General features: G+C 49.5%; 2 protein-coding genes across 2 annotated transcripts; both read left to right on the top strand.

Annotated features, from left to right (window-relative positions):
- Positions 1 to 3,825: 3,825 nt before the first annotated feature.
- Positions 3,826 to 10,205, top strand: BAHD1 (bromo adjacent homology domain containing 1). Its single transcript, XM_006883017.1, has 6 exons — positions 3,826 to 5,251; positions 6,975 to 7,357; positions 8,166 to 8,325; positions 8,764 to 8,840; positions 9,525 to 9,625; positions 10,016 to 10,205. Exons 1-6 carry the CDS (start codon positions 3,826 to 3,828, stop codon positions 10,203 to 10,205), a joined length of 2,337 nt encoding a protein of 778 aa, XP_006883079.1.
- A 4,692-nt stretch (positions 10,206 to 14,897) lies between these two features.
- CHST14 (carbohydrate (N-acetylgalactosamine 4-0) sulfotransferase 14) lies at positions 14,898 to 16,028 on the top strand. Its single transcript, XM_006883016.1, has one exon. The coding sequence runs from the start codon at positions 14,898 to 14,900 to the stop codon at positions 16,026 to 16,028; it is 1,131 nt and encodes a 376-aa protein (XP_006883078.1).
- Positions 16,029 to 25,366: the final 9,338 nt, after the last annotated feature.

Below are 25,366 nucleotides of genomic sequence, written 5' to 3'. Positions count from 1 at the left end.
AAATCTCTGTAAATGTTTATGAAAATTAATAAAATATAATTATAGAAGAAAAAAAAGAAACTATGTTCATAGAGAGTATTACTCCCTTTGAGAGGGTTTTATGCCAAAAGAGATTGCAGAGAAGGGCTCTGTGCTCTACTTGGTGCTTATTGTGTGGCTTTAGCTGTAATTGGAGGGAGCTGGCTAGGGCAAGGCCCTTCCTGGCTTCCACTCAGGTGACGACTTGGTTTGTTGCTACCTCAGACCTCTGTGAATAAATACTCTCCTAACCTTAAAAAACAATCCAGGAACCTTGAAAAGCAAAACTTAAAAGTATTCAGAGTGAGCCTGAATTCTGAAAGAGCAGTGAGCGGAGCCCTGAGTCCTCAAGCCCCCCTGTATGGATGTGGATGGTTTGGCCTCATACTAGGTAATAAGCAGGAGCCAAGGCTATGGGCCTCTTCTGCCCCAAGAAAGAATGATGTGCTGCTGTGCGAATTATCTAGACTTTTACCTGCCTTCTCAGGCCATGTACTTTTCTAATCTTCTGACCTTGCCTGAAGATACTGAGTTTCTTGGGAACTTAAAGACAAGGGACAGGTCATTTCTTCCTTTCTGTTCTAGTGGAGATCACTTCTCCCAGAGCTCAGTGGACTTGGGGTGTTACTGAGAACAGAACCCCCATGACACTGAGCTTGGTCTTTGTCGTCTTGTCCTCACTGCACTCCAGACCCCATGTACATAGCATCTGAAATGGCTTTTAAAAAAATTATCCAATTTCTTTACTTCTTGTCCTTTTGGTTTTTGAGATGGCCTTTTTTATGTTGGAACTGACTCAGTGGCAGTGGGTTTGGTGGATGGATGGATACTTTGGACCTAACTTTTGGTTCAGTGGGTCTTTGGCCTAAAGGTCCACCAGCTTCAAGGCAGTTGGTTGATTGCTGTTTAGAGCTGGAGACTGGTTTTCTCCATTGAGACTGTGCTTGACTCATAGTGTGCCCTGTGGAGTTCCTCCTAGGTTCTTCTCTGGAGGAGGCCTGGACTGCTTGTGCCTGAAAGGACAAGGCTTCCCAGAGAGAAGGAGGACAGTGCTGTGGGAACCCAGATATGCCATGTCTCTTGGCAGTGGTAGAAAGTTCCTGTTTCAGCTCTTGTGTAAATGAGAAGATCAGGAGGAAAGCTTTCCTAGGATCTTCTTCCCATACCTGACTGAGCCACCCCTGTGGGTGGAGGGGCCCTGGCATGCTGGGAGCCCCCTCCTGTAAGCCTCACCCCAGGGAAAAGCTGCCACTGAAGTTCTCACACTTATGCCTTGAAAGTATGACTCACAACCAGACTCCTTAGATTGTGAGCACAGTGAGGCAGGCAGCAGAGACCCCAGCCTCCCTCAAGGACTGCAGTGACCGACATCGCTTCCCTAGGCACCACATGAAAGTTGTTTTGCAGTGTGCTTTTGCTGGCCCTGGGTTTTTAAGCAGGTGACTGGGTATTTGGCAGATTCAATGGAAGCTAGTAAGAGGCTCTTAAGCTTAATTCAGAGGTGTGACTGGCACCCTGTGATTCAGAGGGTGTCCCATGTGCATCCTTAGGGACTAGCTGGCTGGAGAAGAAATTAAAGAGCAGAAACTTCAGGAACCGTTTTCAGATGGTAGGGACAGAGTTCTGACACTGGAAGGTGAGGACCCCAGGTGCTGGCTTCCTCCTGACCTCTTCCTTGTTGGGATCTTATGTGTTGAGAAAGAAAGGCTCCTAGGACCCCCTCCTGCTTAGGACTTTTCCACCAGTCAGACCTGCTGTCACCTCCTTATGCATGCTTTCTCCTTCCTTTTGGCCCCCTCCTTGCTCTCTGCACATTGTGTCCTAGTCTTAAAGGCCACAAGTCCAGGTGACCTCAGCCTTGGCCCCCAGCCATTCCCAGGCCTTGCTCCTCTGGTAACGTGGGGCCTGTTTGAGGGGCATTAGCCCCAGCTCAGCTTTGTGGTCTCCCATCCTAGGTCTTTTGGGGGTGGGGAACATCAGGACCTTCTTAGAAAAAACCAGATGTATTTCTGTTTCTCTTGTTGCCAGCTCCTCTACCTCCAACTCTGTGATGCTTTTGAGAGTGAGTGGAGGCATTACTCACTGAACAAACAGGAGTTTGAAACAGCAAGGGTCTTAGGAAGCCTACTTAGAATGTCTGGGATTTTTTTTAGGAGCTTTCCTTATGCCCTTCAGGAATGAATGGATGTATCTCCTGTGACTCTGTCTTGCCTGGGGCCAGATCTCTAGGCAGTGGCAGGTCCCTGCACGCACGTGGCCAGAGCAGCATCTGGCACACTCTCTCCCCTTTCCAGTTCTCCGAGTCCTTCCTTTCTCGGGTGAGGGTCGCCCACGCTGCCCTCAGCCTGGTTTTCTGAACACTTTCTCAACTAGTGCAGCATGTTCCAGGAGAGAAGGTACCCAGTGAACCTAGCCTCTGGACCAAATCCAGAGAGCTGCTGAGAAGGGCTCAGGAATCCCAGAGCCTTTGGTCTTGGGACTTCCAGGGTTAAATCCGGGCCCAGCAGGAATTGCTCCCTGCTCTAGTGTGAATAACAATAGCAGTGGGGAAATTCAGCTGAAAAGCCAAGCCTGCTGGGTGGGGAGAGGGCTACAAGGGTGCCTGGTGAGGGGCAGAGTTGTGTCTGGCACCTTCCTTGACCTCAGCCTGTGCTTTGGGTGAGGGATATGTAGGAACAAACAGCTAGATAGTCCGACCGCTGAATTCCCCTGGCACTGTCTTGCAGTCCCTCCTTGACTTGGCCGAGTCAGCTTTTCCTGCACTGCCGTCCCTGGCTAGCCTCTCCTTTAGGACCCTGGCTCAGGTTGCCACAGATACATGCTGAGAGGTATGTAGCTGAGCAAAAGTTGGGGATGATAGCTGTTTTGGGGCATTTTCGGTCTGTGCCTCTGGGCTTGGGCTTCTTGCAACTCTACCCACCTGTCCTCTGCTGCCCAGCATCTTCCTACCAGGAGAGAGAAAGGAGCCAGGCTGGACAATAAGGCAACCCCATATGGCTCTGCTTTAGTTCTTCTCTTTGATTTTTTCTTGTCTCAGCTCTTTGTGGTTGATGGAAGTTTAAAACTACTGCAGGTCGAGGAAAGTCTCCTGGGTCTTGTGGTCCCAGCCTACCTGCTACTCATTCCCAGACATTGACACTGCTTGGGCTAGTCTTACCTAGAATCAGAACTCTGGTGGATCTGACTCCCAGGGCTGGCTGAGTCTGCCTCTGACAATTTTATCAGCATTTCCTCTTCTCCTGTCCCCCAAGACCCAAATTAGGACTACTAGGCAGGGCTTCTCAGCAGATGGATATTGTTTCCTTCATATCCCAGCAGGCAGGATACCCATTTTAGGCCTCATTCTCCGTCTTCTCATCCTCCTGTGCCAGTCTCAGGATCCTCTGGCCGAAGAAAGGCTTTGACCCCCAAGACCTTCATTCTGGCATGGCGTCTTCAGAACCTGTTTTTGACCTGTGATAGTTGTCTAGTGGAAGAAAAAGAGAATAGAGAGAAGAGTTGTGCCTCCCATTTCTTTCGTCTCCTGACTTCTAGTTCTCTGACTTGAAATAGGGAACCAAGCTGGTGAAAGTCAGAGAAGGACCCTAGGATAAAAGTTTGATGGGGGAACCAGACCTGCTGGTAGCCTGAGCCCATGGTACCTTTACATTCTGAAAGGGGCCCAGGAAGATGCCAGGCTAGAAAGATGGCCTGATAGTTCAAGCTACTGGAGGGATTACAGTTGGGGAGAAAGTAGGCACAACATTCTGAGGGATCCCAGAACTCCATTCATTGGCTGATTTCTATCCTATAGGTTGAAGGTACTCCATGACACACACTCGGAGGAAGTCCCTTCCTATGCTGAGTTCGGGCCCCACTGGCCGCCGGGAGCCCCTGCCAATGGAAGGCAGCAGTATCGAGCAAGGGGCGGAGGGCATGGAGCCAGGCATGCCAGAGAGCCCTGGACACCTCACAGGGCGCCGCAAGAACTATCCACTGCGTAAGCGCCCACTGGTTCCTGAGAAGCCCAAGGCCTGTAAAGTGCTGCTGACCCGCTTAGAGAGTGTGGCTGGTCCGCGGAGTGCAGATGAGGCAGATGAGCTGCCCCCTGACCTGCCCAAGGCCCCCAGCCTGGTCCCGTCCAGTGAAGACACTGGCCTCACCCAGCCTCGCAAGAGGCGGCTGGCCTCCCTCAATGCTGAGGCCCTGAATAACCTAATTCTGGAGCGGGAAGACACGAGCAGCCTGGCAAATAGCCGCCGCAGCAGAGGGGGAGACCCTAACCGTAGAGACCGTGACCGGGCCACTGGGGGCTGGTCCTCCTCCAAGAAGCGGCCCCGGCTGGGGGACTTTGGAGGAGGAAGTCGAGACCTGTCTCCAGAGCCAGCACCAGATGAAGGTGCCCGTCGGGATAGTGACCCAGCTCCTAAGAGACTGGCCAGCTTGAATGCAGCTGCCTTCCTGAAGTTGAGCCAAGAGCGGGAGCTACCTTTGCGCCCACCACGTGCACATCCAGAAGCAGATGGGTGCTCCACTGAGTCACCAGCACCTAGGGCCCTGCGACCAAAGTGGACCAAGATAAATGGCAAAAACTATCCGAAGGCCCGTCAGGGACCAGGCTCTGGGGAAGCTACAGGCCCACCTAGCTGGGAAGGATGCCCTGAGGGGCCATGGCCATCTGCTACCCCTCATGAGCCAACTACCCAGCCACTATGTCAGCCTCTGAGCAAGGCCCTGGAGAGCCCCATGGGGCTGCGCTCTCACTTGCCTCTGCTGATGGGTGGGCAGGCAGCCCTGAAGCCAGATCCTGGGCGCCCAGGCGAGGAGTCACCTGCCCCTAAGCAGGAACTGCACCAACCCTCATTCCCTGCACCGCAGTTATCACCCCTGCCAATGCCCGGCAACCCTGCCGACTATAGTGGCCTGTGTGGTGGACCTGAGCTCACTGCACTAGGTAGCTTCTATCTATACTGTGGCCAAGATGGGCTGCAGTGTGGGGGCTACACCTCCTGCCCCATGCTGCCTGAGGGCAAGCTATCCCCAGTGGCTGCACATAATGAGGGGCTCCTCGTGGCCCCAAGCTCAGTGCCTGCAGGCACCCTTTTCCAGCATCCTCCCTGGGGTTCCCCTCGTTACTGCTCCAGCGAAGACACTGGAGCCAATGGCTACAGCCTCTGTGGAGTGTTGCCGCTGCCTCTCACCCACGTTGGCACTACTTGTGGTGGCTTTCCCTACAAAATGCCTTTTGCAGCAGGTAAGCCTCCTGGGGTGTAGGATGTGCCAGAGAGGACTAGTGTGGGAAGTAGGGGAAGCTGGGAGGAAGAAGTCCCTTACACTGTACCTGAACCTAAAAGTAAGTATTCTCAAGAAATAGAGCCCATTCTGTTAGCACTGCTTTGTCCAGGCTATTTTTGGAGATTTCTTGCCTATTGGTTAGGTCACCCTGGTGATATTAGGGGCTCTCGTCTCTCCACGTTGAGATGTTCATCCTTTGACTGAATAGCAGGTAGTTGTTGTGTACCATCAAACTGACTCTCCAGTGACCCTCCAGTGGGTTTTCTGAGGCTGTAAATCATACAGGAGGAGATAACCATTCTTCTACTGAAGAGCAGCTGGTGTATACAAACCACCTGCCTTAGGATTGGCAGTGCACCTCCTCATCACTAGGCTACCAGAGCTTTCTCAAATAGAAAGTTAGATTTTAAACTTAGGGCTTTTTGCAAAGTTGTTCTCATGTTTTTCTCTTCACCCTCCTTTAGCAAAACTAGAATTCCTTACTTCCCAGACCATCTGCATTCTGGCCAAGTCCAGCATTTATAGGTAGTGTGCTGGGTACTAGGTCCCACTGAGCTCTTTCACCCACAGTAAGGCTAGCTTCACTTTGGCCTGAAAGACTTTGAAAGCATTGTGCCCATACTTGGCCACCACCTTGGTAGGGGTTCATAGCTTTGGTGTCTACTAACAAGGCCCAGACACCTCTGAGAGGCCTGTGTTCCAGCTGCTGAGACATTCTCACAGTTGCCTCATACCCCTGCATTCTCTTCTGCCCTGTCAGGCTATCTCCTGACTCCTGGGTGGAAATAAGGTGATCAGGGCCACTGGCCACAGTGGCCAGCAAGTGCTGGAGTGTTAAAGGTGCTGGGCCTTTCTAGGGCTCTCTCATGCTCCCACACCTTTTCTTGTAGGGGTCTATAAAACAGTTTTATAGACCAGTTTGCTCTGACAGACTGGTTGTTTTAGGTTCTGGTATGAGTTGGAGCTTTAAGAAATGAGAACCGCCTTCTTAATGGGCTTTTCCCTTTTTTACACCGCTCTTGATACCTAACCCATGGGACCCGAGACCCGTACTCTCTCATTCCAATAATAAAAACAGCACCAAACACTCCATACCAGGCACTGTTCTAAGTGCTTTACTTATGGGAGGTGTTGTGGCATATGATCAAGCATAGACTCTGGAATTAGACTGCCTTGAGTGAAATCTTCATTCTTTCGCTTCTTAGCCATGTGACCTGTATTGCTTGTTATGGTGGTACCAGCCTCATAGAGTTATAATGATACAATGAGTTAATAAATTGCTAAGAAAACAACAGTAAACACTGTGATGTTTGCATCGACTATTTAGATTTTCAGGCACTGAGGGTAGTATACTATAGTAACTTGGTTAGAGTCACCCTAGTAGCCAGAGTAGGTAGGGCTGGGAATAATATATATGCCAGGTGGCACTATGACGGGCTTTAGAGACATTCTGTCAGAGTTAAGCTCTTCCCACTGTTTGTCTTTCTTTTGTGTTGGAAGGACAATAGGGATATTTGTGAACCTATCTTTTTAAAATCAAGGAATACCCCTGACTCTGCCTGCCACCTCAGGTGCCACCTTTAGGTTCACTTAGAATTAAGGCAAGAACAAACTCTGAAAATAGATAGATAAGGAGTTACTGTTTGACCTTATCTGCTATGACCCACTCTATTCTTTCCTAGAAGGCTGCAGGTCCCTGGGTCAGCTGGAATTTCCTCTCCTGGAAGCTGGCCACCCAGCATCACCAGCACACCCCCTCTCAGGGTGTCCTGTGCCCAGTGTGCCACCTGCAGCAGAACCTGTCCCCCATCTTCAGACACCCACCTCAGAGCCTCAGACAGTTGCCCGCGCGTGCCCTCAGAGTGCAAAGCCTCCCAGTGGTTCCAAGTCAGGTCTGCGCACGGGCTCTGGCTGTAGGCACACTGTGAGGAGCAAGGCTGCCCGCAGACCCAGCCACCCAAAGCAGTCTCGTGTACAGCGCCCCCGTCCACGCCGCCGTCGCCGTCGCCGCACTAATGGCTGGGTGCCTGTTGGTGCTGCTTGTGAGAAGGCTGTCTATGTCTTGGTGAGTACCATATCTTAGCTATAAGGGTATAGGCACAGTGGTGACAATTCTGCCTGGTAGCTAGGGTCTCTAGCTCAGTTGTACCTCAGGAACTACTAATGCTGATCAAGCCTCTTCTGCTCCCCTAGAAATCCTATGCTGGGGAAGTTGGGGTACATACATAATCAGTCACAGCTGGCTGCTGTCTCATTGACTCTGGGGGCAGCCACCTGAAGAGCCTGCACGTCTCATCTCTGCTTACTCTCCCATCCGTCCTGGACAGTACAATGAAGGACCCTCATGAGAGCTTTCTAAGCATCAGACAGCTCAGCACTTTTTATACATTAACCCCTTTAAGCTCTACCACTTCCCCAGGTTCTTAAAATATCCTCGTTCTCCAGATGGGGAAACTGAGGTTGTATAGTAATGTAAGTATAGTATAGTAAGTAATGGTAGTTTACGAACTCAGACTGTCCCACTCCCACTGAGGAGCCTTAGCAGTTCCCATTGCTGGGGCCTAGCATAGAGGAGCTGGTGGTTTGCTTGTGGTGGTCAGAACTCGGCATCAGAAGTTCACATTGCTTTCCCATCATTTTCATTTCATCCTTTCTCCAACCAAACTCATTCCTTAACCCTAGTATTTGCTTGAAAGCCAGGGTTTTAGAAAAAGGTCCAACATGCAAACTGCTTCTGTACTTTCCTATCCTTACTGGTTTGATTGCCTGAGGAAAACATAGAGAGGATGTCATTCTTTTCCTCTACCCTGCCAGCCCTCTTCACTGAGAGTGTGGCCCCTCAAGCCTATTTGTGTCTTTGGCTCATTGCCCAGGATGAACCAGAACCAGCTATCCGAAAGAGCTACCAGGCTGTTGAACGGCATGGAGAGACGATCCGAGTCCGGGACACTGTCCTCCTCAAGTCAGGCCCGCGAAAGACGTCTACACCTTATGTGGCCAAGATATCTGCTCTCTGGGAAAATCCTGAATCAGGTACCATCCTCCTATCCCCCACACCCCCTCAGGCTTCTTAAGGACTCAACTACCCCTGCCTGACTTTGACCTGGCATGAGGCTCCCTAAGTTCCTGGCATAGTCTGTCTTCCATTCAGCTGGGGTCTCTCTTCTGCTGACAACCTTGTGGCTCGGGCTGATCAGCTCCTTATCCTTTCCAGCCACCAGAGCCTTGGCACCTGTCCCCCTTCCTCACCTGTCAGTGTTCGCTCCCTTCTCTCTGTGCCTAACAACATTCCAGGCCACTGAATGCCAGGCTTAGCCTGGGGCAGGGGACATGGGCAACTGGAGCCAGTTGGGTTGGCCCCGGCATTGAGGTTAGATCAGCCTCTAGGGCAACCAGCCAACCGGACTGCCTGCCTATCTATGTAACTCAGGTTGCCAGCTCAAGCCATGACCATTTCTGTTGTTTCTCCAGGAGAGCTGATGATGAGCCTACTTTGGTATTACAGACCTGAGCACTTGCAGGGAGGCCGAAGTCCCAGCATGCACGAGGTGAGCTGCCTGGCACATAGAGCTGGGAGGGTCTGGATGGCAAAGGGTAGTGGGAATCAGGGAGTGGTCCCAGGAAGTTGGGACAAGGCCCTTCAGGCAGCTATGCACATTTAAGTCCTTGAGCATGTTGCTTGGATTGCAGAGAACACAAACCTGTTGAGGACTTGGAGTTTTAGCCCCTTTTCCATGTGCCTCAGGTTGCCCCAGCACAATCTGAATTCATTTTAAAGGACAGGAAGTGCCAGAATGGAAGTGAGATCTATCCCCCTGGCTGCAGGAAACGGGAAATAGAGCTTTGACACTGCTTGTAGTATAGAGAAAGGAAGAAAAATATTCCCTTTCCTCCATCTGGACGTTCCTCTTAGCTATGGGATGGGAGAGGACTATCAAGTGGGTTGTACTCCCTTTGTGCCCACCCAGGCTCACTTTCACATTCCCTGTCTTCCCCTGTACTTGGGTTAGGTGGTTGAGAGTGTGGGGACAGTTGAGGGACTGGACAGGACAGGGCAGGACCTAGGAAAAGCAGCATAGGGCTTTGGGTGCTTATTCTGAATTTCCAGGCATTCCCCTGGCTTTCTGGAGTCATCTCAGAAGTCTCACTGCAGGAATTAATATGCCTTGCTCCCTTGGGATATAAATGCTTCCCAGCCTTCATAACCCATCTTCTCCTGTCCTCTCCTTGAGCCTTTGCAGAATGAAGTCTTTGCATCTCGACATCAGGACCAGAACAGTGTGGCCTGCATTGAGGAGAAGTGCTACGTGCTGACCTTTGCTGAGTACTGCAGGTAGGTAGTGCCTGTATGTTCAGAATCCCTGGGGCTGTGTAGGGGCTGCCTGGAATCCCCAAGAGGTCGTGTCACTCTGCTTTGGCACCTTTTGGACCTCACACTCCCCCCCCCCCCAACTTCTTTATAGTTTGCCGACAGAGTTGGTGGGGTGTTTATAGTACTGTTTTTGGAGATGATGACAGGTGATTTAGAGGGACCCCAGGCAAGTGTAGCTTTCGTCTTTTCTGTAGAGAAGGTGGAATGGCAGTTTTCAGAGTGTACACAGTCCCCAGGACAGGAACATTGGGCAAAAGAGGTTGTCCCAGGTCTCTGGGCAGAGTGGGTAAGGGATTGATCTTCCTATGAAAGGTGACTGTGGGAAAGACAGCAAATGTTGTGTTGCTACAGATTCTGTGCCATGGCCAAGCGCCGAGGAGAGGGACTCCCCAGCAGAAAGACAGCACTGGTGCCCCCCTCTGCGGACTACTCTACCCCACCACACCGCACAGTGCCGGAAGACACGGACCCTGAGCTGGTGTTTCTTTGCCGCCATGTCTATGACTTCCGTCATGGCCGCATCCTCAAGAACCCCCAGTAGCCACCTCATACCCAGGCTGGGGTTTCCCACGGGCAAGTAGGGCTCAGGGCAGGGGCACTGATTGAAGCACAGCACTTGGTTAAGGGGCCACAGGGGTCTGAGTTTGCTGGCCTGTGGTTCTCTTGAGAATGGGGAGAACCGGGGCCCCTCCAGGTTTTGGGCCCATGGGGAGGGGAGGGGTGGCCAGGGTGTAACAGCATCAGGGCTTTCTGCTTGGTCTGTAGTACCTCTCTGGTCTCCTGGATGGAGATCCCTGAAGAAGCAGTCTTCTCTGAGACTGAGCCAAGCCAGAGAGGGAGGGGTCTGGGGAAGTGGTAGAGGCAAGGTCCTTCAGGAATCAGGCCCAGCAGGCCCTTCTGTGGCCTCCCAGCAGGTCCCTCCAAGGGGGGAGTGGGAGCCAGCTTTACCTCACCCACTGTGACCCACTACTTCCCCTTCAGCCTGGTGCCAGGCCCTCCCAGACTCTTAACACAGCTCTGAGCTTTTTCCTTTGAGGCATAGAGAGCCAAGAGTCTGGCTTCCAGAACATTGATTTCTTCTTCCTGGGCTTGGACGTCTCCCTGGCTTTCTTTCCTCTCCCCTGCAGCAGCCCCTGGTGCTGGGATAAGTTGACCAGGCCACCACAGTTGGTGTTGGCCTCTGCCGACCTCCTGGGAATGGCCACCCAGCAAGTCTAGTTTCCCAGAAGTTAACCTGATTAACAGGAGGTCTGTTGTGTCAGGGGAATTCAGATGGGTGCTGGGAGGGGATGGGGGCAGGGGGCAAGGAAAATTGCTACCTGATTTGTTGAAGACTTTTCCTCTTGCCTTACACTTTTGAGGTTCTAGGAAACCTCTTGCAGAACTTCACACATGATTCTTCAAGCCACACCCACCTGAAATCAAACCAAAGGAGTGTTGTGGCTCCCTTTGCCCTGCCACCCCATACCCTAGTCTTTTGTAGATTGCACTAATTTACATCCCAACAAGAATCAACACTGTATCAGTCCACAGACCTGCTGAGCTGCATCCATTCACTCTAGGAGCTTTTCAGATTGTTCTTGTTTTCTTGGGGCCCTATTCTCACCCTATACTGCTCCCCAGAATAGATTAGGCGTCTCAGCCCCCTGTCATCCTTGCCTGGGGCTACCTATGAAGGGGCCAGGATGGCCTAGTTATTTCCTATTTGTACCAAAGAGGAGCATGATTGGGAGAGGGAGGCAGTACAGTATGACTTGGGCCTGGCCATTGGCAACCTGCTAGCTGAACACTTCCCTAGGAGCACACCCTTGGGGGCACGAGCACAGAGCAGCACTGGATAAGGACAGATCTTGGTCAGGAGCTGGAGGAGGAGGTGGAAGTGGATCCTTAAGGGTCTCCCAAGCACACCTAAGTCTCATACTGTCCAGAAGACAGGCTGCCCTTCATTGATTGGTCCATTGGGTTTTTGGATGAGGCCTGGAGGCTTCAGTGGTGATTAAGCTTGGGAAAACCAATCCCAAACCTGAAGGGAAGGAAGTTGGATCCCTATAAATTGAGTAAGCTGTTTGGTGGAAGATGTTAGTTTAGGAGCTGGGGCCATAAGAGAGATTGGCAGAGTGACACTGGGGGCTCTGGAGAGCCATCCTTGGACCTGTTCATTCCTATGGTGCCAGCCCTTGAAGCCAAGGTACCTGGCCTGTCCCATCAGGAGAGGACATCCAGGCCCCTCCAAGGAGGCATAATGTGTTGCCCCTCCCAGGAGGTAGAGTCTGCTGCCCAGAAGGTAAATGCTTTTGAAATCTCTTAAATGTGGAAATATTTTTTTCAAACCTGAAAATGCAGCTGGTAGCATATCAATGGAAGCATAATCCATGTAAAATATATTTTAGTTGATATTTTGTAAAATGCACTTTTTGTGTGTGTCGACCCTGGTTCCCCAGATCTGTATTTCAGTGTTTACAAGGGAAGAAGGACCTTTCCTCACCTTCCTTTTGACAGAGATTAGAAGTACTTCTTTAAGAGAAAAAAAAAATAAATTTGAGAAATTGTATTGATTTAGAAAAGGATCATTTCCTGTGTGTCCTGTCTTCTTTGGTGTGGGCTGTGTAGAGGGACTGATTTTTATTTTATTGGGGGGGTCGTCTCATTTAACCCTTGCAACACAAAGCCTCACATAGCAATAAGCAACAGGAAGCTAGAAAAGGAGAAGAGGGATGGGACAGGAAATTCACTACTGGTTGTAAAACTTTTAGATTTCCACCTATACCTCGTGAGGGATCTGGAAACTGGTCCCTGAGTAGATGCTTGGTAAAGATGTCACCCTGTCACCTTTGGTCATTGCTTTAGGGAATTGTCAGCAGAAATTGCTCTAGAACGTCCATATTGTATAACCAGCTCTCCTTTTTTGCTGAAGGAATGAAGGCCAAGTCACATGGGTTTGACTCTGGGTACCTGCCTCAGTCCCAGCCCCAGCCCCAGTTCTCTGTAACTGTGCTGAAGGTGAAGGTGGACCATTAATGCCACGAGACTTCTAGAAGGTAGAACACCAGCCACCAACTCTCTTGGACATTTTAGTAAGGACATCTGGTTGTGGGAGCAGGTGCCAGCCAGTTCTGTAGAGGCTGTAAGTGGCACAGACACATGAGTGGATATGCTCTTGTGCAGCTACATTGCTGTATTGTCCATAAGTATCCCAGGAGATGGGTGGGATCCTAGCCTCATTTTACAGACAGGAAACTGGTGGGGAGATAAGTACCTTTCCCAAAAAGTCTTCCAGAGTAAGTGACTATTCCTGATTTTAAGTGGACTTTGTTAACATAAAACAGTCCTCTTAACAGAAATGAGCACGTAAGACCAAATTACCAGAATCTTTGAAAAGGCTTCTTGCCTTTTTTAATATAAATGTGTTCTTAGTTGCCATCGAGACAGTACAAATTCATGGTAACCCTGTGTGTGTAAGGTAGAGCTGCTCATTAGAGCTTTCAAGGTTATGGCCTTTCACAAGCAAGTCATCTGGCAAGAACCTTCAGGTGGCTTAGAACTAGTTGGTGTTAGTTGAGTGTTTAACTGTTTGCATCACTCAAAGACTCAATGTAAAGACCTGCTTACTGTTAAAATAATTTACTTACATTAAAAGTAATTCCACCACCAAATCAAGTATCTTTAGTTACCGGTATTGGAAACAAAGGGTGCAGTGAAGGCTAAATCTTAATGCACACTTCTAAAGCCATGCATGGGCTATTGTGTGCCTATGGTTACTTTGTGCACCCCAGCATTTAGACAGTGGGATGTAGGGAGGCTCCCCTTGTTCCTCCCAATCCTATGTGCTCTCATATTAGTAGGACTTTTATGGTCATTCACAAACCCTCTATCCTTATTTTTCACCCCTCAGAACTATTCTTTTTGAATTCATCTCTTTGCTGCCCTGTTTCACCACTAAACAAATCCTGTAGTATCTGCTGTTCATCATTTCAGTAGTTTGCCAGGAATCAACTGCTTCTCCCATCTCGTTCACTTTGGTGCTTCATTAATTTCTGAAGGATCATGATTAGGCATTTATATTTTAGAGTCAGGCTTACTCATTGGATGTCCATAGTACCTAACTCCCAGGCAGCTCTGACAACCACAAGTCATGTGCACAAAACACAGAACAACTGCCTGCCTTGGTAAAGGGGGGTTCCTATCCAGTCATTACTGATGCACACTGGCCCTGAAGCAGCATGCATACAGCCTGAAGTCTGATACTTTGCTTCATGACCAGTACAGATCGCTAAACACGTGACTGATATCAACAGTGCTCCCATACCTATCTGAGCCACATTGGCCGGCTAGGTGCCAGGGAAGTCACTAGCTCTTTCCTGTGATGCCTGCCCTATGCCTTCAGCTCCTGCACCCTCCTGTGTGCAGACCTCACCAGTCCTGTGGCCCAGTTAGCATAGCACCTCAGCCTTAGGGGAAGAAAGGCAGAAGGGGAGAGATTCCTTTTCTAGATGGTCCAGTGTTGCTCATTTGATAAGCACTATAGTTTGCCAGATAGCTAATCCCAAGAGTCACCATGGAGATGAGCCACTGGTCACAATTTTGTTCCCTTGGCTATTGTCAAAGAGGACCTATTCCTGGAGTTGTCAGTGCTACAAGGCTGAGGGAATGAAAGGGGTTAAAGAGGAGCACGGTTTTCTAGCCAGAAACACTGGTCTTCAGCATGTCTGGGCTCGCAGCGCAGGACTGGCCCCCCGGTTTGTAGACCCACTCTTGGAGGATGGGCTGGGCCTGGCCTGAGCGCGTGGCGGGTGCCTGTGCTGTCCTTCTGGAAGCTACGAGTTGTGGGAGAGAAGGAGCCGCACGGCCTGGGGCCTCGCCAACCTTTGGGATCTGGGCAGCTTTTGTTTCTGAAGCTGGGGGAACACAACCCTGCTCCCTGCAGGCACCCTCTCCCGCAGGGGCACCCGCCCCTCTCCCCGCCCCCGGCTGGGCCCGCCCCCGTGCCTGTGTCACGGCAGGGGCCGGGGGCGGGGAGCGGTCGGGCGGGACATCCGGCCCTGGTCCCTCGCTGCTCCCGCCGCCGCCTGCTCTGTGGCTGCAGCCCAGAGCTGGCCACCCTCGCGTGCGCCGGGGCCCCTGCCAGCCCTCCGTGCCCCGGCTCGCTCCGCACCCTGCGGTCGGGACCCCTGCTCACGTCCCGGCCGATCCCGCCCCTCGCACCAGCTGGGCCGCTCAGACCCCCCGGAGCACCATGTTCCCCCGCCCGCTGACCCCGCTGGCGGCCCCAAATGGCGCCGAGCCCCTGGGCCGGGCGCTGAGGCGGGCGCCGCTAGGCAGGGCCCGGGCCGGGATCGGGGGGCCGCCGCTTCTCCTGCCGTCCATGCTGATGTTCGCAGTGATCGTGGCCTCCAGCGGGCTTCTGCTCATGATCGAGCGGGGTATCCTGGCTGAGATGAAGCCCCTTCCTCTGCACCCTCCCAGTCGTGAGGCCGCGGCCTGGCGCGGGGCAGCTCCTGCTCCTGGGGGGCTGACCATGGACATTGGGGACTCGGATTTGCAGGTGCGGCAGGATGTCCGGAACCGGACCTTGCGGGCTGTGTGCGGACAGCCGGGCATGCCCCGGGACCCCTGGGACCTGCCTGTGGGGCAGCGGCGCACCCTGCTGCGCCACATCCTTGTCAGTGACCGCTACCGCTTCCTCTACTGCTACGTCCCCAAGGTGGCTTGCTCCAACTGGAAGCGGGTGCTGAAGGTGCTGGCGGGTGTCCTGGACAGCGTGGATGTCCGCCTCAAGATGGACCACCGCAATGATCTGGTGTTCCTGGCTGACCTAAGGCCAGAGGAAATTCGCTACCGCCTTCAGCACTACTTCAAGTTCCTGTTTGTACGGGACCCTCTGGAACGCCTTCTCTCTGCTTACCGCAACAAGTTTGGTGAGATCAGAGAGTACCAGCAGCGCTATGGGGCTGAGATTGTGAAGCGGTACCGGGCCAGTGCTGGTCCTAGCCCTGCAGGAGACGATGTCACTTTCCCAGAATTCCTGCGATACTTAGTGGATGAGGACCCTGAGCGCATGAACGAGCACTGGATGCCTGTGTACCACCTGTGCCAGCCTTGTGCTGTACATTATGATTTTGTGGGCTCCTATGAGAGGCTGGAGGCTGACGCCAACCAAGTGCTGGAATGGGTGCGGGCACCATCCCATGTTCGTTTCCCCACTCGCCAAGCCTGGTATCGTCCTGCCAGCCCTGAAAGCCTGCATTACCACCTCTGCAGTACCCCTCGGGCTCTGCTGCAGGATGTGCTGCCCAAGTACATCCTGGACTTCTCCCTCTTTGCCTACCCACTGCCTAATGTCACCCAGGAGGCTTGTCACCAGTGATCATTGGTACAGGCTGAGCAACTGTTAGGGACCAATTTTAACAGTGCCAGTTTCTTAAGCTGAGAAACCTTAGCTCTGAGGCTTAGGGCTTCTCTAGATAGTGGTGACTGCTCTTAGAAGTTCCTTGCCCACGATGGGTGTCCACAGTGGCTCAGTGGACAGAACTGGACAGAAAACCTGGTACTCCCTTGAGGATTGGTGTGATGATTCTTGCTTTGACAGAGCCAAACACTAGTTTGACAATGGAGCAACACACCTCTCTGATCCAGGTGTCTTACTCCAGGCCTTGAGCTGCCAGGCTATGCAATCCATGGGGCCCCCACCTTGATTTAACCTGTGACAGAACCCAGAGGTAGCACCAGTCGGAAGCACAACCAGAGCCAGGAGCCCTGCAGCTTGATCTCATTCATGCTCCTCAGGTTTGGAGTCAGCACTGGTGCCTTATAAATGCCTTTTCTGCCTTTCTGCTCCAGGACTTCCTGCACTTGCCAGGTTCTTTCTCTTTTTTCCAAAGAAAGAAAATTGAGGCAAGTTGCTTGCCTGGTCACTCTAGAAACCAACCCTGCAGACATCCAAAGACCACTGTGCCCAGCTCTTCAGGGCTCTGGGAACTGCCTTTACCTTCCTCTCCCCAGAGCACTAGAGGTTGTGACTGGCTGGTGCATCTGCCTGCCTCTTTTATGATACATTTATTTAAAATTTGTACTTTTTGATCAAGCCCTTGTGAAGGCTTTGTTGTCTTAATAGTGGAATTTTTAATAAAGCTGCTTTGTATACCGTGTGAGCATCTCTGTGATTCTCTCTTCTGAATTCCTAAGACCCAATTTCCCAGATACCCGTCTCCATGGGTGAAGAGAGGTAGTTTGCAAGTTGAGCACCTAAGCAAAATGTCACTTGCCTGGGCCAGCCCAGAGGGGCATTATTTATTGCATGTGGGGCTTCTAATAGACCACACTGATCCCAGGCTTGACTTCTAGGATGCCTCCAAAGGGTAGATTCCATTAGGAATAATTCCTGGTCCACAGGAATTCTCAAAGCACAGCTACATGGCTTATGCCTTGAGATAGGGCATGAAGTACGAGATACTGGCTCCTCCCCCGAGGAAGGCATATTTCCTAAGTAAGGAAGCTCTCAGTGCATTTTCGTTTCAAATGAAAAAGGGATCTTTGTGTTGAACAAGGCTATGTTATTCCTAGCACTGAGAGCTACAAGGGTGTTGATCAAGAGGTAGTTTCTTGCAGATATAGGCCCAGGAAAAGATAGGGCAGGACAAATTACTGGGCTAGTAGAGGGTGGGCTCCACAACTGCTTTCCAGAGATGCCGGTCTTCCCATGGTACAGACAACAGAAGCCCGAACCTGCCATGATTGAGCTTGTTCTTTGCTGTTAGTTCCTAAGAATCAATTCTGTTCCTTAGGGATCTGTGACCATGGTGAGAAGGTGGAGCTAAGTGGGATGAGTAAGGCTGGTGAGGAAGGCTTCCCTTACAAGAAGCAACTATATCTAACCTCACTATTGGCCTGACTTTGGAGAGGAAAGTTAACCCTTTTCTATAATGGAGGTAGTTCTTCACCATGACACTCCAGGTCACACTGATTCTAAGAGGCCTTCATTCATCCTCTGGCTAGGTCCCCTGTCCCTCCTCAGGATGTCCTTGGTTCTAGGGATATGGCCTCAAACAGAATGTACCATTCTCTCCCAGCTCCTTGCCAGTCTTCCCCATTGAGATTGTAAATGATATGGCATTAACACTACATCTGCTTTGTTCACTTGACATAACCAGCACCTAGCCCGAAGTTCTGGCACACAGTAGGCAGGCAGAGAATTAAGCAGCGCCAAGTCTATCTCCTCCTTTCAGGACAAAGAGGGGAGTCACCCAGACTGATTAGGTCCTGGTCCTACTCTTTACCAGCTACTGGACCACCTCTCTGAGCCTCAGCTTTCTCCACTGTATTGAAGACTAAGAATTCCTATTGTATGTAGATTGCCGTGTGGATTGATGAAGAAAAACTATGTGAGGAACTTCATTCCAACATCTAGTTCAGTGACTCTTTGATCCTCGGATGTCCATAAGGACTAAAGAGAAACCAGAGCATATATCCAGCCCATCCCTGAAGAGTCAAGCTGCCTTTGAGTGGAGACCACTTGACCCTGGGTTCACTTCCTCTGCCAGCCAGTCCTTCCCTTGACTTACCTCCCTCGGGAACTCCTTACCCCACCTCACCCCACCTGAGCTGCTTCCTTCTTGCCTGGGAACCACCTCTCTACAGCTACAACTGTTATTTGTCCTCTTCATGAGGGTCAGCTGTGTAGATCTCAGAGCGGGCAGAAAATCTGGCCTTGCCACGGTGTTTATCTCATCTCATTTGATCCACAGATATTATAATGGTTTATAAACATGGAAATTGGTGGAGAAGTAAGTAACTCACAGTCCTGCCAATGTCTGGCTGCCTGTCTTCTCAAATAGGTGATGGGGAAAAGAAATGGAGAGAAAGATAGTTAGCTTATGGAGAAGGTGGCAGCAGAGAAGTGAGTGCATAGGAAGCTTAAAGAAGACCAAGGAGCGACGAGGTTGTATTCAGGAACGTTTGGGCATAGCCAGAACAGTGGTGCCCTGGTGGCACTGCTAACCCAATGGCACCACCTTTCTGGTGGTTCCAACCCATCAGTGGGGGCACCCACCTGCGGGGGCTCCTGCCTGTGGAGAGCACCCACTTGCAGCTCCATGACTGAAAGACCTGCCATCTCCTGTGAGGTGACTTACAGCCACTGAAACCCCCGTGGAGGGTCAGTTATGAGTAGGTTCCAACTTGACAGCAGTGAGCTGAGCTGACCACAGTGGGTTAACTCCCATAATTGCCTTTGAGTGAGAACCGACTCATAGGGAAGCATCTAGTGGGTTTTCAGTGGCTATAAATTGCAGGGGAGGAAATTGCCTATCTTTATCCCTCAGAGCAGCTAGTGGATTCGAACTGCAGGCCTGTGGGATGGCAGTGCAACTCCTTACTCACTAAGCCACTAGAGCTCCCCAGTGGGACAAGTAGTGGGTTGCTCACCAAAAGGTTGCTGGTTTGAACCCAATAGTTGCCCTAAGAAAGAAAGATGAGGCAGTCTACTCAAAGGTTATATCCTTGGAACTATGGGGTGGTTCTGTTCTGCCCTATGAGGTATATAGATTTAGATAGATATAGATATACAGATATATAGATAGATGATATAGAGATAGATATAGATAGATGTGTGTGTGTGTGTGTATATATGTATGTATATATATATATATAGATATAGATATATAATCACTCTGAGTCAAAATCAGCTCAATAGTAATGAGTTTCTTAGTATATTCTGTCTCCTCAGTTCTTTCATTCCTTCATTCAGCCCACTAACATTCACTGGTTCCTGCCCTGGAGGATGCTGCTGTTGTTAGATGCTCATAGCAACCCTCTGAACAACAGCTCTGAACCCTGTCCTATCCTGTGCCATCTTCTAATTTCTGATGCCAGGATTGATGCCTTTGAACTAGGGTATTGGAGAAGGGTCCTGAGTATTCCATGGACTGCCCTGGAGGAGTGGAAGACTAATGAAGTCCCTGGACATGTAGTCTGTTGGCTGCTCTCCTTGTGTCTCACAAAGTATCCTGGCAGCAGTACCGGATACCTGTGGTATGGGAAGAAGGGAGACAAATGGAGGTAAGAGGGAGAACAAGTGCTGAAACTGCTGGATTATTTTCACCCTGAGAATCAGCCCCTGAGGAACTTAATTTGTCACCTACCTTTCCTTCCAGCTGGTAGAGTGTGGGTGTCCAGCTAGATCTGTGGGATCTGCTTTTACTGGGCACTCAGGACAGATCTGGGAACACAGATCAGGACCAGGACAGGAGACTGGGCCCCTAGGCACAGGGATATCCTCAGTACTGGACACCTGGACTGTCTTAGTGGAATTCCTCCTCTTCACTAGAACTACTCAAAGCACCACATTGAGACAAGCCCAAACCATTGCCTAGCCCCCAAGAGGAAAAGAGTCCCTTAGAACTCACTTGAAATGTACTCTGAGGGTGATAAACCAAAGAAAGAGGAGGACCCCAAAGGGGTCTGATCTTCAGGTCTAGACTCTGACACCCCTTTTAGCCTTTAAGTCTGGTCCATTTCTCATTCTGTCTGAAGGTACTTCAGCTCCCCTGAAATTGGAGGCCCTTTGCCCTTATTTCCCTGCTTCCTCTGTTCCTTCCCCCAGTAGGCTCCTACCACAGGGTAGAGTGGGGCAGCTGCCTCAGGGTGGACACAGGAGCCTCACCTTTCCCAGTGGTCATCACCAGAGGGGGCCAAGCCCCAGGTCTCCTTTCAGAATGGGTCTAGTCCTTTTTTTAATGAACCAGAATCTTCCCGGCTTTAAGCTGGTGGAAAGTGTTCTCTCTCTTCTAAAGGACAATACTAATTGTTAATAATAGCTGAGGGAGTTCTGATGGCTTAGTGGTAAGGAGCTGAAAATCAAAGACATGCAGTTTGAATCCACAGAAGGAAGATGGGAAATCTCCTACTGTATGATTTACTGTCTCTGAAAACCTAGTGGAAGGTTAGCTATGAGTCAATCCCAACCTGGCAGTACGTAACAACATAACAACAACAGGAAGGTCTGGTGGCTTGAGAGGAATTTGTTAATCCAAAGGACATGTGAGGTAATCTGTCACAGGCTCCGCAGGACAAAGATGAGCAATCTCCTGTGTAGTTTATAACCTCGGAAATCCAATGGGAGTCAGTTTTGAGGTTACTCTGAATTGGTAGTGTCTTATAGACCAGGCACTAAAATTAGTGCTTTATATGAAAAGATTGAATTTGCCAGTGATTTTTATTTTACATGGATCCACAATCAACATGACTGGTAGCAGTTGTCAAGAAATCAAAAGACCTGTTGCACTGGACAAATTTTCTAACAAGGACCTCATTAAAGTGCTCAAGAATGAGGCTATCACTTTGAACACTAACGTGTGCCTGCCACAAGCCATGGTATTTTCCATTGTTTTATATACATTTGAAAGCTAGACAGTGAATAAGGATGACCAGAGAAGAATTGATGGCTTTGACTTATAGTGTTGGCAAAGAGTATTGGATATACTGTGGACTGTCAGAAGAAAAAAAAGAATGTCTTATAAGAAGTACAACCAGAGCGTTTCTCAAAAAAATGATTGTGAGACTTCATCTTCCATACTTTGAGAATGTTTTTAGGAGGGGCCAGTCCCTGGGAAAAGACACCATGCTGGAAAAAGTGGAGGGTCAGAAAAACAGAGGAAAACCCTGATGAGACAGTGACAAGAACAAAAGGCTGGAGCCTGGCATAGACGGTGGGGTGGTGCAGGATAGGGTGAGGTTCTGACCTGTTGTTCATGGGATTATCTTGAGTTGTAGTTGACAAGACAGCATCTAATAACAACAACATCATTGTATCTTCAGTCTTAGAACAAGAGAGCAAGGTAAGTGTAATAGTTTCCATTTAATAGATGAGAAAGTTAAACTCTTTGACTTGCCCTAAGAGATAGTGGGATTAGGGTTAAAACCTAGCTCCATCCATTATTTTTCTCCCCTGGGTAAACATGCATTTTCAGTCCGCCAGCTCACTGCATTTTCTGATGAACGTTGTGTTTATTTTCTTTGAATCGTATACCCTGCTCAGCCCACTTCATATTTTGCAAATGATTTTATCCATTGGTCTTTCTCCCAATATTTGCCCACCCCAAGAAGTATTGCTGCACCCAGACCAGGAATGTATTAGACTGTCAGTTTGGGTCCTACTAGAAGCAATTGTGAAGACACTATTGGGTGTGCAAGAGATTTCTTGCAAAGCACCTATGAATAAAGGAGGCAGAAGAAGCACAAAGAGATAGGACAGCCTGCCATGTGAGAGGAGAGAAAAAAGGCAGAATTGAGTGGAGAGAGTCTTAGATTACAGTGTATCTCTAAGGGAACCCCAGGCAGGAACTGACTATTAGAATCATCCTCCATCAGGCAGAAATGGTCCAGACCTAGTACCCCTGCCATACTCCTCTTCAGCTAGGAGCAGTGACGGGAGCACAAACATTCAGGTGGATCCAAAGATGCAGCAGCTGGGGCTGTCAGCCAGCTGCCTTTCTCACAGCAGGTATGCTGGAAGGCAGATCTGAGCAGTGTCCCTCTGTGGCCGCCACACAGACCCAACCTGGCCTCTCTGACTAATGGGCATTGCCCCCCACAGCTTTTGTTGACATTATAACCTTTTGAATGACTGGAAAACAGCTGTTGGTCTAGTAAGAACCTCAAAATGCCTGGGAGATTCTGCACTAAACTCTTCCCTCTGGCCATAGAGCAGGATTGGCTGCCCAATGACTCACCTGGACTTTGAAATACAAATGTTATTTCCATGCGGCCTAGAGAGCAGGAGACCTTCAAACATCACCTGATCATTTCTCTGTTCCTAGCCCAAGAATCTGGAGAGATTGAGCCCTGAAAAGCCTCACCAGAGCTCTTGGGGCAGCTGAATCCCAAGAAACCAGAGGAGATATCTGAACAGCAATGTCCAAGGGAGCTGGTCACTAATGTCCTGCTACAAATGGCTTGGAGGATACCTGGAAGAAGGTGCTTGACCCACAAACAACAGGGTTTGACAAGAAAGGGAGGGGGGCGTGTCTTAGGCGTTCTGCTTGGGGAGCTAAGCCAGGCTAGCAGCCCCCGTATACCCTCCTCTGCCCTCCCCACCCCATATTGATGATGAGAAGCTCTAACAAGCCTTCTTTATAAGAATTTTCTTCTTCAAGCTTTTGTGGACACAGTAGAAGATCAGTCTTCCAGAAAAGGGCCCTCTTGTTGCCTGGGTGGAAGTGTTGAATAAAAAGAGAGCAGTTCTGGCAGATGGAAGAGTAGCCTTTGATTTCTGCTCGCTTAGACTACCTTCAGGCTAAGCACTCACTAAGGAAAAACTTATGGGAAGGATGAATAGGGAAAACTTATGAATAGGCATGAAGGCCTGGGGGAGCAGGGGTTGAATCAGTGGGGGACTAGATGATTGGATGAACGAATATGTGATGGATGGATAGTTTTTTGTGTGCATTAAAGAGTGAATGGAAGACTAGGTGGCTAGATGGATAAATAAGCAGTTAAGTGGATGTACAGGTAGATAAGTAGATGATTGTTTCTTACTGTCGTTGAGCTGGAGCCAGTTCATAGCTGGTTTTCAGAAACAGTAAATCTCATAGGTGGAGATTGCTTGTCTTTCTTTCTTGGAGCAACTGGTGGATTTGAGCTGCTTGCCTTTGGGTTGGTAACACAACCCTTATCCACTAGGCCAACCCTAAGTGGTAGGTAGCAAAGGGAATTGAGGAAGAAGACTTTCTGTAGGAAGAGAAATCAGGAATCACAATGCATCCTTAGTGGTTGGCATATTGCCTCTTAAAATAAAGGAACAACTGAAAGGAAGGAGAGATGTTTCATTAAGGAAACAATAGCAGAGGAAGGAGCCTGGACAAAGGAAGTCATTCGGGTAAGGCTGGGCCATGGGCTTACTAGACATGTGAGAGGGAAGGCATGTCCCTTGGACTGGCAGAGACATACACAGTGAGAGACAAAGGTCACAAAAAGTGGAACCAAAAGAGCCTGAAAGTTGAGGGAGGATCATGGGAGTTTCTCAAAGTGAGCCTCTGTAATAATCAAATGAATTCCCTAAAGCAAGTGTATAAGAAGACTGTGTTCGTTGGTTTATAACCCATCCAGGCATGCATTTGTTTTAGCCTCTGATCATTGTTAGGAAAGGAGTTCCATGGAGTATAAAGGACACAGGGCTTGAACAGATTCCAGTCTTCCAGGCTCAGCTCTGCCAGGACCCTCTGCTGATCTTGAATAGATCCTTCCTCTGTTTCTTCATCTGTCACATTCACTTTATGGGGATTCACAGATCACAAGAGAAAAGTTTTGCACAGCATGTAACAAACATCAGGCAAGAACTTTGATGTCAGGAAGACCTAGATTCTTGATCAGGGCTCTTTTGCTTAGGTAACTCTCTACCTGGGGACCTACCTAAACCTTTCTGAGTCTGACTCCCTACAAGTGGAGTGGGCAGAAGCATATCTATGCTGAAGAGTTGTGAAATTTCAAAGAAAGTCACAGAAACTGTTTGGTCATTCAGTATGTCCAAGAGCTAATATTACGTGAAGGAAGTTAATTGGGGCTGCTGTGCGTGGATGCGCAGCTGGTGCTTGGCTAAGGCTGGGTTACCCAGAAGAAGGGGTCCTTCTTTCTCATTCTCACAAATGCATTGACTGCTTTCCAAATGGTACACATGAGAGACTGCTTCCATCCAGCCTGCGATTAAAGCCTTGTTCTCAGCTATCAACTCTTATCTTCCATCTAAATTCTGAAAGACGGGCTCTGAGCTCCCTGAACATCCTCCTTGCCATAGTGTGAAGAGTGGAATGTTGTCGTCTGTGAGAGTGGTGGCTCCTCTGTGTCAGGAGCAGTCCATCATGCTTGAGGGTCAGGCAGAGTGAGGGAGAATCCATCAAGGCTTTAGTACCCCACATCCTGCCACCGTCCCATGCTAAAAAGCTGCCCTTCCACTGTTCTATAGTATCACTTGTTTGATTTAAGAAATCAACCCCCCCCCAGCTGCAAAAGCCATAAGAATCATAGTAAGGAATTATCCTTTATCAACAGTTTCCTTGTGCTAAGAGATTTCTATACACTTTTTGCTCTATTTTTATTTTGAAAAGTTATACAAATAGTCCAGTGAACACCCATAGATCTAGATTCAGCAGGTTTCATTTTGCCACTTTTGTGCTCTCTCTGTGTGTATACATGTTCTACTAAACCATCTGAGAGCAGGTTTCAGATGTTATGATATTCCACCCCAAATACCTCAGCATGTAAGGGAAAGAGCATTCTGTATGTAACCTAATACCATAAACAAAGCGAAAACATTTCACATTAGTGAAACAGTATGATATATAGTCCACATTCAAATTTCCTCAATTGTCCCAATAATTTCTTTAATGACTGTGCCAAACCAGGATCATGTCCAACTTTTAGTTGCCATGTCTCCTTAGTCTCCTTTAATCTAAAACAATCCTTCACCTTTTCTTTCTTTAGCTTTCATGTCATTATTGACATTTAGAAGCATTGGAATCAGTTTGTTGGTATAGTTAATCGTCAAAATTACTCTGAGTTTTCTGCTCCATTTTACAGAAGAGGACACTGAGGTGCAAAGAAGTCTGTTGCAAAGCTATCAAGAAACTAAGCCGGCAATGAAGGCTGGGAAATGATTGCAAGTCTGTGCCCGTAACCTTGTGTTTGGGCAACTGTAACGTCTTATCAGTTGGG

The sequence above is a fragment of the Elephantulus edwardii genome, unplaced genomic scaffold (genome assembly GCF_000299155.1).
Source record: "Elephantulus edwardii isolate Elephantulus edwardi_28Jun2011 unplaced genomic scaffold, EleEdw1.0 scaffold00026, whole genome shotgun sequence".
Lineage (NCBI taxonomy): Eukaryota > Metazoa > Chordata > Mammalia > Macroscelidea > Macroscelididae > Elephantulus > Elephantulus edwardii.
Note: the sequence above shows the minus strand (reverse complement) of the source record. Positions and strands in the feature narration are given on the sequence as shown.

Coding starts and splice junctions, on each gene's coding strand:
- BAHD1 (XM_006883017.1), top strand. CDS start 3,826: ATGACACACACTCGGAGGAAGTCCCTTCCTATGCTGAGTTCGGGCCCC. Junction 5,252..6,974: donor CAAAATGCCTTTTGCAGCAG/GTAAGCCTCCTG, acceptor ATTCTTTCCTAG/AAGGCTGCAGGTCCCTGGGT. Junction 9,626..10,015: donor ACCTTTGCTGAGTACTGCAG/GTAGGTAGTGCC, acceptor GTGTTGCTACAG/ATTCTGTGCCATGGCCAAGC.
- CHST14 (XM_006883016.1), top strand. CDS start 14,898: ATGTTCCCCCGCCCGCTGACCCCGCTGGCGGCCCCAAATGGCGCCGAG.